We start from the raw sequence: 14,580 nt of genomic DNA on the forward strand, positions 1-14,580 counted from the left end.
TGCCAGCCCCTCTCACCTCTTGGTGTCCTCTGAAACTGGAAGACCCCTGACAGGAGATTTACCCTTGATCCTGGTTGGGTGGCAGTCCTGGACCCTGACCCTCTTGCCAGCAAGCTGCCTGAACCCTTCCAGGTCACCACATCAGAGTCCCATCTGTTCCACCGTTGAGTAGACCAGATGTCCTGATGGTGTTTTCCAGGTTTTCCTGGAATTCTGAAGGCTGTGCCACTGTTCCAGCATGTTCTAAGGGTTCTTGAGGTGGCCCTTCGAAGCATTCTCCAGCTTGACTGAGGCCTGGGGTATTCTTGGGTTTCCTGTCCCTCCTCCAGCAAACACCAGACTTTCTGTCCTATGAGGTAATGACACTGTCCTAGAGCAACACTATTCCAGAACTCACAGAAGCCCCCGTCACTGTCTTCCCCTAAAGGCCAGTAGCCTCTTTGGAGACTAGAGGTTGAAGACGGCTCACCGTGTGGGAGGAATGGGAACTCCATGAGTGGCCCAACCCCCATTCCCACTGAGGAGCCCTTCAGACCCTCCAACAGACAGACTTCATCCCTTATATTCTTTTTAAAAGGTGGGCAGGTCTTGCCTTCTCTCTTGAATCCTATTCCCAGAAAGCTGGGAAAGTGGCCAAAATCCCCTTCATCTCCTAGAATGACCCCATTCACTGACAGTTCAAGATCAAGTAACAAATGAGAAGATCAAGTGCATGCCAGGAATCACGCCAGGCCCTTCATATACCCTTCAAATGCTGACCGACTGTCTGCTTGCCGACAAAATGTCTGCTTGATCTCCCTGGGCCTGAGTCTTAGCATTTGGGGAGGGGGGGGCAGCCAGCCAACACATGACCCGGATACCTCAGCAGAATCGTGACCGACAGCGAACAGCACCCAGGGAAGCAGGCTGTGATAGTCATGTGGACCACTTAAAGAAGGTGACCAGTCCCGAGGTCACATTTGAGTGGCTGCATGGCAGCTGGTGGCTGAGGGGCACAGGCAGAATGCCCTGAGGTGCGTCCTGGAAGATGGATGAAACCCACGTAGAGCAAGGAGGGGAAAGGGTGGGCCATGAGGCCAAAGTGGTGGGCAGAAACCCTGTCCTAGGAGCCCCATCTTGCGGGATGTGGTAGACAAGATGGAATTTTCCCCCAGAGCCGGGGAAGGCGATTGAAGAGTTTCAAGAAAGAGAGTGACATGTCCGGACACTATTCCAGAAGTTCCCTCTGACTGCGTTGCAGAGAAAAGATGGGGGACGAGAAGGACAAGTGAGCGCAGAGCCATCAGTCAGGGACAGGTGCAGCGATGCCTCCCTGGCTCACTCTAGCTAACAATCCTCTGGCCAAGGGAGGGGAAACTGAGTCTCAGCGCCTTTGTAGGTATGATGTGATGGAGTCAGAATTCAAACCCAAGACTTAACCCTTCCAGTAGCCGTGCTTCCTTAATGCTTCATGATACCGCTCACTTCCACCAAGTGTCTCCTTACCCCTGACAGCGTGGACCGTGGGGATCATAGCTCTCTTTGACAGATGGGCAAGGCTGACTGGGCAAACAGGGAACTGACCGGCTGGCCTCCGAGTCCGATCCTCCTTGGGAAGAGAAAAGAGACTGCTTTACCGACAGAAACCTGGGAAGCCCTCATCTTCTCCCTCGCTGTCTGCACATCTGTTGAGTCCTGGGCATCTTCTTCTAGGGTCTCGGAGCGGCTTAAGAATTCCAGAGTTTCCAATCCTTGGTGCAGGACCTTGGGCTCAGGGCCATTGTGCCCATTGGCGGATGACAGGCTCCCTTGACACCCACTGACATGGACTGAATGATGGACACTACCCATAATGACACCTGGTGGAAAGCTCCATCCCCTACCCCCTGGTCACTGTCCCAGAAATTTAACTGAAAATCCCCAGATTCTCTGCCTTAGCTCTCATGGTCCTTCTACCTGCCCATGCCAGAACGGCAAGGAAAAATCCCCATTCCTCTTAGTTCAACTCAAATAGATTAGGAGTTTTCCCAAAGAAACATTTCTCATGTGGGGCTCTCATCTGGCTGTCGGTGGAGCATGGGACTCTTGATCTCAGGGTTGTAAAGCTCGAGCCCCACATTGAGTGTAGAGATTACTTAGAAGTAAAATTTTAGGGCATCTGGGTGGCTCACTGGGTTAAAGCCTCTGCCTTCAGCTCAGGTCATGATCTCAGGGTCCTGGGATCGAGCCCCACATCGGGCTCTCTACTCAGCAGGGAGCATGCTTTCCACTCTCTCTGCCTGCCTCTCTGCCTACTTGTGATCTCTCTCTCTCTCTCTCTCTGTCAAATAAATAAATAAATAAAATCTTAAAAAAAAAGAGAGAAATAAAATCTTTAAAAAAAAGAGAGAAACGTTTCGCATGACATAAGTGTCTGTCCTTACACCAGCACTGCTCTGTTTTGACTGGTTGTAGGTTTGAAAAATGCGAGCTTGCAATTCTGTTTCCTTCTTCAAAACTGTTTGTTCCAGGTTCCTTGTGTTTCCACAGGAATTTTTTGATAAGCTGTCAGTTTTTGCCAAAAAGACAAAAAAATCAGATTTTAAAAGGAATTGTGCTGAATCTATAGTTCAACTTAAGGAATATTGTCATCTTAAAAACGTTAGGTCCTCTGAAACATGGTTATTTTTCCATTTATTTAGATCTCTCTTTCAGCAATGTTTTATAGTTCTCTGTCTACAAGCTTGACACTTTTGTTGTTTATTCCTAGGTGTTTCATTAATTTTGATGCTATTATAAATAGGATTCTTTTCTTTTCTTTTTTGATTGAGGTGTAATTGACATCCATTGTTTTAGTCTCAGGTGGGCAACACGAGTCCACACTTGTGTCCTTGGTGAAATGGTCGCCACAGTAATTAACATCTGTCACTAGTTAACATCTTTCACAATACGTAGTCACAGAATTGTTTTCATAGGATGATAGCTTTGCAGGATCTACTCTTAGCAACTTTCAAAGATGCAACACAATATTAACTATAGTTATCATGCCCTGCCTGATCCCGACGACTTATTTTATAATTGAAATTTTGTACCTTTTGACCCCTCTACCCATTTTACCCACCCCTGATCCCCCACCTTTGGCAACCACCAATCTGTGCTCTACATCTATGAGCTTATTTTTTGTTTGTCTGTTTGGCCAGGGTTTTGTGGTTGAGATTCCACATATAAGTGCAATCATATGATATTTGTCTTTCTCTGTCTCACTTATTTCACTTAATGCCCTGGAGATCCATCCATGTTGTTGCAAATGGCAAGATTTCATTCCTTTCCATTGTCAAATAATATTCCATTGTATACATAACACCACATCTTCTTTGAGATTGGAATTGTTGCGGTGGGCATTGGGTGCATGTAATTTTCCGAGTCAGTGTTTTCATTTCCTTGGGATAAATACCCAGAAGTGGAATTACTGGGTCATATGGTATTTCTATTTCAAATTTTTTGAGAAACATCCCTACTGTTTTCCATTGTGACTGCACCAACTTACATTCCCACCAAGATATTTTTTTCTTAAGAAAAAAAAAAAAAAAACAAAAAACAAAAAACCTGGGGCACCTGGGGGCTCAGTCAGATGCTTAAGTGTCCAATTCTTGATTTCAGCTCAGGTCATGATTTCAGGGTCCTAGGATCGGGCTCCCCACCCTGGGATGTCTGCTTGTCTCTCTCTCCTTTTGCCCCTGCCCCACTGCTTGCACTCTTTCTCTCAATAGATATCTATAATATCTATAATAGATATCTATAAGTCTTTTTAAAAAATCTTCCAAAATTATTCCAAATTTAGTATTTACCTCAATTTCTAATACAACCATATTTATGAGTATCCTTAACTTAAATTTAAAAGAGACTAAATTCACATTACATACAATTAACGATTCAGTGGTCTTTAGCATATCCACAATGTTGTCCAACCACCAGCTCTCTTTAGTTTCCAAACTTTTTTAATCACCCCATAAAACACTCCATAGCCATTAAGCAGTCTCTCCCATTCCCCACCACTCCCCATTCTCGAGTAACCTCTAATCTGTTCCTATGGGTTTGTTCACTCTAGATATGTATCATACAAAAGAAATTGTGGAACTGTGACCTTTCGTGTGTCTTCTCTTAGTATAATTTTTTCAAGGTTTATCCAAGTTGTAACATGTACCAGTACTTTGTTCCTTTCATGGAATGAACAGTACAGCATTTCATAGTATATATTTGATTTATTTCTCTCTTTATCCATTGATTTATCTCTTTATCATGTTTTATTTATCTCTTGATTTTATTTATCTCTTTATCCATTTATGGACATGATCTATTTATCTCTATCCATTGATGGACAATTGTCTTGTTTCCACCTTTTGGTTATTATGAATATTACTTCTATAGACATTCATGTTCCAGTTTCCCTGTGGATGTATGTTTTCGTTTCTCTTGGGGATATACCTAGGCATGGGATTGCCAGGTCCTGTGGTAATTCTAGGTTTAATTTTCCGAAGAACTGATGAACTATCTTCTACAGCAACTGTGCTAGTTTACATTCTCACCAGCATCCCTTTTTCTCCGCGTCCTTACCAACACGTGCTGTGTTCTATTCTCTCGACTTAAGCTTTCCTAGTGGGTGTGAAGTGGTATCTCACTGTGGCTATAATTTGCATTTTCTTAATGAGACACAAAAATAGAAAAATAAAGGAGATTAATTTAAAAATTATAAAATTAATAAAACCAGAAGTTGCTTCTTGGAAAAGATAAAATCGGCAGAGATTTAGCTGTCTCTTTTCTTCTTGGCCAGTCTAGCTAGATATTTGTCAATTTTGATGACCTTTTCTAAGCATCAGCTTGTAGTCTTATTGATTTTATCCATTTTTTCTATTTTTTATTTCATTTATTTCCACGCTTATCTTTATGATGTCTTTCTTTCGGCTTGCTTTGTGTTTAGTTCACTCTTCTCTTTCTAGTATCTTAGGGTGAAAGTTTAGGTTACTAACTTGAAATCTTTCTTCTTTTCTAATACAGACATTGAGAGCTATAAATTTCCCTTGAAACACAGTTTTGGCTACATCCCATGTACTTACATATGTTGTGTTTTGGCTTTTGTTCATTTTAAGGTATTTCTAATTTCCCCTGTGGTTTCTTCTTTGACCCACTGATTATTTAGGAGGGAAGTTTTCTATTTCTACATATTTGTGAACTTCCAAACATTTCTTCTGTACTATTTTTTTTAAAGTTTATTTATTTATTTATTAAGATTTTATTTATTTTATTTGACAGAGATCACAAGTAGGGAGAGGCAGGCACAGAGAAAGGAGGGAATCAGGCTCCCTGCTGAGCAGAGAACCCGATTCGGTGCTCGATCCCAGGACTCTGGGATCATGACCTGAGCCAAAGGCAGAGGCTTAACCCACTGAGCCACCCAGGCGCCCCTGTACTAATTTTTTTTTTTTTTAAGATTTGTTTACGTATTATTGGGGGGTGAGGAGGGGAGAGGGATAGAGAGAATGCCAAGCAAACTCCCACACTGAGTATGGAGCCTGACACAGGGCTTGATCTCACAACCCTGAGATCATGACCAGCTGAAATCAAGAGTCAGATGCTTAACTAACTGAGCTACCCAGGTGCCCCTTCTGTTATTAATTTCTAATTTAATTCCACTGTGGTTGGAGAACAAACTTCATGTGATCTCAATCCTCTTAAATTTATTGAGACTTGTTTTATGGCCTAGCGGATGATCTGTCCTGGAGAATGTTCCATGTGCTCTTGAAAAAGATGTGTATTATGCTGTTGTTGGATGGAATCTTCTTTAGATATCTGTTGGTCTAGTTGGTTTACAGTGTTACTGATCTTCTGCCCAGTTGTTCTATCCATTATGGAAGGTGGGTATCGAAGTCTCCATTATTTTGAATTGTCTACTTTTTTTTTCAATTGTTAGGTTTTACTCCAAATTTTGTCGTTAGGAGCATATATATTCATAATAATTTTATCTTCCTGATAGACCCTCTTATCATTATAAATGTCCTTCTGTCTCAAGTAATGTCCTTTTTGTCTCCTTAATACCAGTTTTGTCTCAAACTTGCATAGGTACTCCAGCTCTGTTGGTAATGGTGTGGCATCTATTTCCATCCTTTTAAACTTTTTTGAGACTCTGAACTTAAAGTAAATTTCTTATAAACAGCATGTAGTTCGATCATGTGTTTAAATTCATTCTGCCACTCATTGCCTTTGACTGGGCTGTTTGCCTCATTTACATTCAATGTAATTCCTGAGAAGGTAAGATCGATGTCTGCCATTTTGCTATCTTTTTCATGTCTTACGGGTTTCTTTTTTTGTTTTGTATTTCTTGATTCCTGCCCTCTTTGGTTAAGATAGCTATTCTCTAGTGTATCTTTTTTTTAAATTTTTTTAATTTTTGAAGTTTTTAATTTTTTTTTTAAGATTTTATTTATTTGACGAGATCACAAGTAGGCAGACAGGCAGGCAGAAAGAGGGAGAAGCAGGCTCCCTGCTGAGCAGAGAGTCTGATGCGGAGCTTGATCCCAGGACCCTGAGATCATGACCTGAGCTGAAGGTAGAGTCTTAACCCACTGAGCCACCCAGGCGCCCCCTTTTTTTTTTTTTTAATACTTTATTTATTTACTTGAGAGAGAGCACAAGAAAGCACAGAGGGAGAGGGAGAAGCAGGCTTCCAGCTGAACAGGAAGCCTCATGCGGGACTCGATCCCAGGACCCTGAAATCATGACCTAAACTGAAGGCAGCTGTTAAACTGACTGAGCCACCCAGGTGCCCCTAGTGCATCTTTTTGGTTCCTTGTTTCATTTACAGTGTTTTTTGGAGTTATCTTCTAGGGGTTCCCCTGGGCATTACAATTAGTAGCATCTTCACTTAACATGATGTAGTTTGGATTTTTGTAGTTTGCCTGGGTGGTTCATTCAGAACATGGAGAGTGTGTGACTCTTGATCTCAGGGTCATGGGTGCGAGCCACACTTTGGGTAGAGTGATAACTAAGACAAATAAATAAATAAACTTAAAAAAATAAACAATACAGCTTGGATAAATACTGAGTTAATTTTAATAGTGTATAAAAACTTGGCTTCAGTCTAGTTCCATTCCCTCCCCGCACCTTCATACAATTACTGTCATACAGATCTCATCTGTACAGGTTGTAAGCCTGTCGACACAGTTTTATAATCATTGCTTTATGCAGTTGCCTTTTTTTTTTTAATTATGGGCTTGAAATTTCATTTTATTTTAAAGTAGGCTCCATGCCCAACGTGATGTTTGACCTCAAGACCCCAAGAGTATTTCTCCTGGGGCAAGCCTGCTAACGACAAATTGTTTTTCCTTCCCCTAGATGTCTTCATTTCTCTTTGTTTTCAGAGAGCAAAACCTACTACCAAAGCCCACTACAGCCCTGCGAAGGTGGCCCAGTGGGGTCTTAGACTTATCCCGGCACCACCAGCTTATTAGCTTTGTGACCTTGGACAGGTTCAGTCACTTCTCTGTGCCTCAGTTTCCTGCTACATAAAATGGAGATAACAGCGTGTGGAGCTCATTTGCCAAACAAAAACAACCTGGAGGTGGGGGAGGGTAGAGAAAGGAAGGAGGATTCAGTGCCTGGGCTCTACCCAGCTTCAGGGCTCTCCCCTAGCTTCTCCTGGATGAAAGTCACCTGCTCTTCCTGCAGGATTCTAGGCTCACCAGAGGCAGCCTGGAAGTTGGCAGAGGCACCTCTAGCACCACGACATTGAAGGAAGCCCATCCCATGTTGTAAACTTACAAGTGTGGGGTAAGGCAATGGGTAAAACCCACTCTTGTTCTCTTTGGATACTGCCTGGGCCTGGAGTGATGCCCGGGGTCGGGATGGGCCCTATCAGTGGCCGGGGTCTTGCCCAAGCTTCCTGTCTGCTGGGCAGCAGCTCTGGACCATTCTGAAGGTCTTGAGAAGGAAGATGCTGTGCATCTACCTTGCCTCTGGAGAAGTCCAGAAAGCACATGGAAACCTCTTGCAGCAATGACCGTCAGCCACCCTTCGGGCTTGTATTTTGCTCCCATGTCAAGGATACCCACAGAGCCAGCAGGAGGCATAGGTGCCCCCAGTCCAGCCCCATCCCCCGCGCTTCCCCCTTCCCTCCTTCCAAAACAAGCCACACAGCTGATTCGTGCCTCAAGGAAGGCCATTTATTTCCAAGATAGAGACTATACTTTTAAGACAGGACTTTTCAGAAGCAGGAAATCTTAGTTGTCGCCTAGAGAGGTGTGTCAAGGACACAGTGAAAGGAGACATGCGTACGTGGGGCCAGAGGCTTATCCAACACTGTTACAACACTTTTTTAAATGAGCAAAACATCTTTAAAAATCCTTATAAATTCTTTATAATATGTTACACATTTAAAGACAATATTTACAATAAAAGGATGAGGGGGGGAGGAGAGAGAAATCTACTTTACAGCAAATCTTTGCATAAAACAAGAGGACCGACAGACGTGGCAATGGGGTTCACAACCCCGCCCAGGCTTCCCTGGAATAAGTGAGGGCGTGTGTGGGGAGGCCTGGTGGTCTGAGGTCTATTTACAGAGTGTGGGGAGAAGAGGGGGCTGGGTCCTGCCCATCCTGAAGGAACAGCCCAGCTCAGATCCCATAAATCAGTGTGTGTGTGTGTGTGTGTGTGTGTGGTGTGTATGTGTGTGTGGTGTGTGAGAAAGAGGGAGGGAGGGAGAATGAGAGAGAGAAAGAGAGCGAGTGAGACACCAGGGAGGTTTCCTACGCCTCCTCCAGGGAAGAAGGTGGGGTGTGTGTGCCTGAGTTGTGGAAGAAGCAGGCACCGCTGGAAGAAGGACAAGGCAGGCAAGGGAGGCTGGGGGGGGGGGGGGCGCTGGCAGCTAGCTCCCCATGGTCAATACGCTTAGTGAGGGTGGTTTCCAGGTTGGCAAAAAGCTGGTGAGGGGAGTACGCCTGGGAAGAGTCTCAATCCTGCCTCTGTGGAGTGGCCCTGACTTCCTTCCCCGGCTCTGACAAACAGCAGAGGGCAGGATCCCCCAGGCAGCAAAGGTAGGGAGCCCCGCTGTGATGTGTGCGGTGTGGCCGGTGGGGGAATAAAGGGGGCAGGAGTGGCAGAAGTTGCTACCAAAACACCTCCTGACGGTGACTAGCGCACTGCCACAAAGGCTCTCCCTCCCCCCGTGGACACCCTCCATCTCCTCTCCCCGGACAGATATACACTCCCTTCCCTCAGCGAGGAGCTAGGAGCTAACGGCAGGGGCAGAGGAAAGGAGCCGAGAGCCAGCATCACCCCGCCTCTTTCCTTTAGTCTGAGACTTGGCGGTTCCCTATCCGCGTCCCATGGCCAACAAGGGTCTCTAAGTGCAGACGCAGAAGGGCCCACTCTGTCGCCGAGCCCCCAGCAGCCTGTCCCCTCCAGTGTCCCCCTCCCCTTACCTCCAGGATCCCCTCCCGCCCTCGCCTCGCTCAGCCAGGCCTTCTAGCCGGCCCACCTCCTCCCGATCCCCGCACACAAACTAGACAGACGCGGCCTGCAGCGCCAGACGCAGCGCGGGGTGGGGGGTGGGGGGGGGACACGAAAGAAGAGGCGCAAGCCAGAGAAGGCTGGGGGAGGGGAACCGGGCGGGGGGAGGGGGGCTGGTCACAGACACTGATGGAGGCGCGAGGCGGCCGAGCGGCGCAAGGGCTGGCTCTGCAGGGCCCCCGGGTCCCCGGGCGGCAGCGAGGCCGCGGACGACGGGGCCCGCGCCTTGGTGGACTCCAGGCTGCTGAGGCCTGAGTCCTTGTTGTCGCTGTGTGCCCGAGGGCCCGCGGGCTCCGGGGGGCCGCCGCCGCCGCCGCCGCCCAGTTCCTTCCACTCGTTGAAGTTGAGGTCGGTCAGCGGACTCTGCACCACCACCGTGTGGCGCCGCCAGCTGCTCCGGCGCCGCCGCGTCTCGGGCGACAGCGGTCGCCGCAACCGCACGGCCAGCATGTCGTCGGCAGTGCCACGGAGGCGCAGCCGCAGCGCTTCGATGCGCGACGGCCGCGAGCCCAGCGCCGCCACCGCCGCGGCCGCCGGGGGGCGCAGCGACTCCTGGCTGCTGGACGAGGCCGAACCCGGAGGCTCCGCGGCGCGCACCCCGCCGCGCCCCGCGCTCGCGCCCGTGTCCCCGCCCGAGCCCTCGCCATCCGGGCGGCCTCGGGCCAGGCGGCGGCGCGCCAGCGTGTCGCAGGGCATGAGGCGGTGCGAGCTGAAGGACGGCCGGCGCGCCGGGCGCCCCCCGGGCCCCGCGCCGGCCTCTGTGTCCGTCTCCACGTGGCTCAGCTCGCTGCGCTCATCGTCCGCCTCGTCCCCCGCGCCCGGCCGCCGGCCCCCGGCGCCCGAGCACACGCTGCGGTCCATGGTGGACAGGGTGGAATAGCCCGAGACGATGGAGCGCGTGTCCGCGGCCGGCCGCTCGTCTGGCGCCGCCGGGGGGCTGAGGCGGCCGGGGGCCTCGGGGGCGGCGGGGGCGTCGGCGGCGCCAGGCAGCGGTCCCTCGGGCTGGTCCCGCGCCCCCGGCGCCGGCGCCTCGGGCTTGTGCACCTCCTGCTCCGAGTCGTCGTCGGTGCTGCTGCCCAGCCCCCGCGCCTCCCGCCGTTTCTTCCGCTTGCGGTTGACCGCCGAGATGAAGGAGATCGCCAGCATCTCCCGGGCGTACGGCTCCTTCTTGGGGGCCCACGAGCCCTGCGCAGGAGACAGGCCAGAATGCAGGAGGTGCCCCGGCACCGGGGTCCGGCCCCGCGCCCCCTCCCCCGGCGGCCTCCGGACCGGTCTCCCCAGACGGCTGTGTGGGCAGCAGCGTCACTACCCACTCGGGAGCTCTGGCTTCAGTCCAGACTCTCCGCTCTTTCCTGTGAGCTGGGAGCCTGTCCCTCACCTCCGCCCACCTTCCACTCGGTTCCCCATGCCCAGCGCTAGAGAAATCCTTGTGGACGCGGCTCTGGAGATAATAGCCTCTCGAGAGGGAATACACTTGACAGTTTGAACCCATTTCACAGAGACTGTCCTGGGTGATAATCCCCAGACCCTGGCAGGCACCTCCCTCCGACCGCAGCTTCTACCCCCTTCATCGCCACTCACTCCCACTTGGGAAATCTGCCTTTGCACCTACTCCCGTATGTATGGGCCTCTCCAGGGCAATCCGCCCAAGTTCACTTCCCTTTTCCACGGCTGCCCACGGGCTGGCATTTCAGACAGTCCATCAGCGTGCCACCCACAACCCGCAGCCCTACATCAATCCAACCACCAGCTCTGCCACCAGGAGTGGCCACACGACTTTGCTCCAGAACAGTGATTCCCAACCCCACACTGGCCAACTTCCTGCCCGTTCTCGCTGCTAAGTCCTGTGGGTGTTTTCTGGTCCTAGCCTTCTATGGTGCCCCAGCAGATCCCATGCTGCCCGTCACTGGCCAACACCCAACTCTCCCTTGAACCCCAAAACTCTTCTTCCAATGGCAAATCCGTCTCCAGCAAAGTGTCTGCAAGCACCGGAAACTCTCCTATCTCCAACTGAACTATGCTCCCTACCCCTGGCCCCAAGCCACCTGCGTTCATGTTCCCCACCTTGAGGGGATTCTCTGCCTCCTGCCTCTCCCCTGCTTCTTCTTGATTCTCCCGAAGTGACTCCCAAACCCAGCCCATCCTCACCGTTCTCTTTCCAGGCCCTCACTCTGCCTTCTCTGGACCTTTCTGCCCTCTTCCTGATAGGATTCCCCGCCTCCACCCTTCCCTTACCCCAGTCCCTCCTCCTCTAGAGCAATCAGCCCTTCTAAGACTAGACGGGAGTCTGATCACCTCCACACTCTGCAGGGCCCCTTCACCCCCACCAGAATGAAGCCCAGACACAGGGCCCTTCATAATCTGGTCCCAACTTTCCCAGCCTAGGGCCTTCCCTAACCCAACCCCAACCCCAACCCCAACACAGCCTTCACTTGGGCGATGCCCACCTGCCAGACCCCCCTGCATTTTAACACTGGCAGCCCTTAGTCGCTGTCCCCCCCCAGCCCACCCTACTTGCTGGGTGAGCTCTAAGTCCTCCATGTGGCCACCTCGAAGCCCTCGCCTTGTCCTTTGAAAACACAGCTGCACCTGCTCTTCTCCCATCAGGATGGGTCTGTTTCCATATCGTCTGCATCAAACCCTGAGTTCCTTGAGAGTAAGGTCTGTGGCTTATTTCTATTTGCATACCTGACCCCTAGCGCCATGCCTGGCACATAGCAGGCGTTCAGTAAATGTCAAGTAAACTGACAAAAGGGATGAAGGCAGTCCCTTGGACACTGGAGGCCCTGCAGACCCAGAGGCTAGAACTGCTCCCCCTGCTGGGCTGGAATGGCCTGCCCTGTGACTCCCTCCTCCAAAGCCACCGCCTGCTTCACGCACAGCCTAATACTGAATGGAGACCCAGAGATGCCTCGCGTGGCCCCCCCGCAACCTACGTGCTCTCTCTCACATCAGCTGGTTCTGAGAAAGCCAACACATGCCAGGCAGTCGGGATTCAGAGGCACGGGGCTCCCTGGCTGTGGCCAGTGCCACTTCGACTGGCCAATGCTCTCGGAGAGACTTGAGAGGACACTAGGACCACCTGATCAAATATCCTCTCTCCCTGCTAGCTGCAGAAGCAGTGAGGTCGCAATGGTCCCTTCCAGGAAGGCAGAGGTCAGGGCACGTACAGAAAAGTCAAGAGGTCAGCCCTGGGAAGCCAGGAGGCGAGCAGGGGAAAATGGGTGGAAGTAACATGGAGCTGGGTTTGGGTCACCGTAATGAACCTGCTCCCAATTACACAGTCTTCTGACCCAGTGAGTGCCCCACAGGTGTGCAGTCAGAAGTTCTGTGGAGAGGCTGCAGGGGCCTCTGTCCTAGACTAAAGCAGCCTTCTTTCTTTCTGTCCAGGACATTCTTCTTTTTCTCTTTCTTTCTTTTTTGTTTGTTTGTTTGTTTATTTGAGAGAGCAAGAGAGCATGCAAGCAGGGCAGAGGGAGAGAGAGACCCCCAAGCAGGTTCCATGCCCAGTGCAGAGCCCGCCATGTGGCTCTATCTTATGACCCCGAGAGACTCAGACCTCTCTCTCGGAGAGACTTGAGAGGACACTAGGACCACCTGATCAAATATCCTCTCTCCCTGCTAGCTACAGAAGCAGTGAGGTCGCAATGGTCCCTTCCAGGAAGGCAGAGGTCAGGGCACGTACAGAAAAGTCAAGGAAATCAAAAGTCAGGGAAATCAAGAATTTCCCTGAGCCGAAATCAAGAGTTGGACACTTAACCAGCTGGGCCTCCCAGGCTCCCCGCCACCTAGTACATTCATCTGATACGTAATGAGCACCTGCTTGGTGTTGGGCACCCTGGGCTCACTGGGACCTGGCCAGAGCTTAGAGACCCAGACCAAAATGAGTCTGGTTTGATCACCAAAGTTTAGTGATTTCACCCACTACTGCGGACAGAATTGTGTCCCCCTCCCCGAATCCATCTGCCAAAGCAAGCCCCGACCCCTAGTGTATTTGGAGACCGGGCCTTTGGGAGGGAAGGCAGTCACGCCCTGATGGCAGCATTAGTTCTGTGACACAAGGAGACGCCAGGGAGCATGTGCCATTGCTTTCTCTCTGCTCTGTGAGGACACAGCGAGAAAGCGACCATCCACAAGACAGGAAGAGAGCTCACAGCAGAAACTGACCATGCTGAACCTTGATCTTAGACATCTAGCCTTAAGAACTGTGACGAAAGAGATGTCTGTTTTGTAAGCCACCCCATATGTGGCATATGTGGCATTTTGTCATGGCAGCCCACGCTAAGACAACCCCCTTGGCCATCCAGCTCTACTCTAACAGCTGGACAGCCGTGCTGGCCTCACGGGCTCTGTGTCAGAGGCCGGGCTCTGGAGCAGGCAGGACTAGCTGACTGTGAGGGCTGGTTCGGAGAATCAGCTTTGGGTTCATCGATTTTTCTCCACGGTTTCCAATTTCATTGATTGAGGCTCTTGTCTTTATTATTTCCTTACTTCTGCTTGCTTTGGGCTCTCCAAAAAACCTAGTTACTTGTAGCAGACATATCTGCTGGTTCCCATATCCCCATAAATGGGGATAAATACCAGGCCTCATTTACAGGTGAGGAAGTGAGTGTCACAAAGAAATTAAGCAACTTGCCTGATGTCCCGAAGCTACGGAATGCTGGAGCCAGGACTCAGACCCAGGACTGCTGTGCTTCTGACCACTGGGCGCACTGCCTGCCCCCACCCCACCCCCGGCCGCCTATCTCCCAAGCCAGAGCCTTCTCTTCCCCCAGATGCCTCCCGCAGCACTGCCAAGGTCAGCAGCTTCTCCACTGACCTCGTACACACAGTCTTTCCCACTTGCCTTCCCAGGGACCAGCAACCTTCCTCAGGGGCCACAAGCACTTCTCCCCCTTCCCTCGACCAAAAGCAAAGAGCGGGCTGGCCTGGACAGGGATAGAGCCTTCGGAATGGCTTTGGCACTCACCTTGGACTTGGCTGAACTGCAGGTGGTGGAATCTGTTGGGGAAAGCGAGAAAGAAAAACGAAAGTTAAATTGGGGCAGGAGGAGGCTGTCTC

The 14,580-nt window shown here is 50.4% G+C and overlaps 1 protein-coding gene across 5 annotated transcripts in view; it reads right to left on the bottom strand.

Annotated features, from left to right (window-relative positions):
• Positions 1 to 8,152: 8,152 nt before the first annotated feature.
• ARHGAP23 (Rho GTPase activating protein 23) overlaps positions 8,153 to 14,580 on the bottom strand; it is a 78,151-nt gene continuing 71,723 nt past the window's right edge. For all 5 annotated transcript variants that reach the window (XM_059148060.1, XM_059148059.1, XM_059148061.1 and 2 more), the window contains 2 exons: positions 14,489 to 14,520; positions 8,153 to 10,704 (listed from right to left, as the gene is read on the bottom strand). In XM_059148060.1, the coding sequence (XP_059004043.1) occupies positions 9,637 to 10,704; positions 14,489 to 14,520 (1,100 nt within the window). In that variant the 3' untranslated portion in view covers positions 8,153 to 9,636. The remainder of the gene's footprint in view (positions 10,705 to 14,488; positions 14,521 to 14,580) is intronic.

This window comes from Mustela lutreola, chromosome 15 (assembly GCF_030435805.1).
Source record: "Mustela lutreola isolate mMusLut2 chromosome 15, mMusLut2.pri, whole genome shotgun sequence".
Taxonomy (NCBI): domain Eukaryota; kingdom Metazoa; phylum Chordata; class Mammalia; order Carnivora; family Mustelidae; genus Mustela; species Mustela lutreola.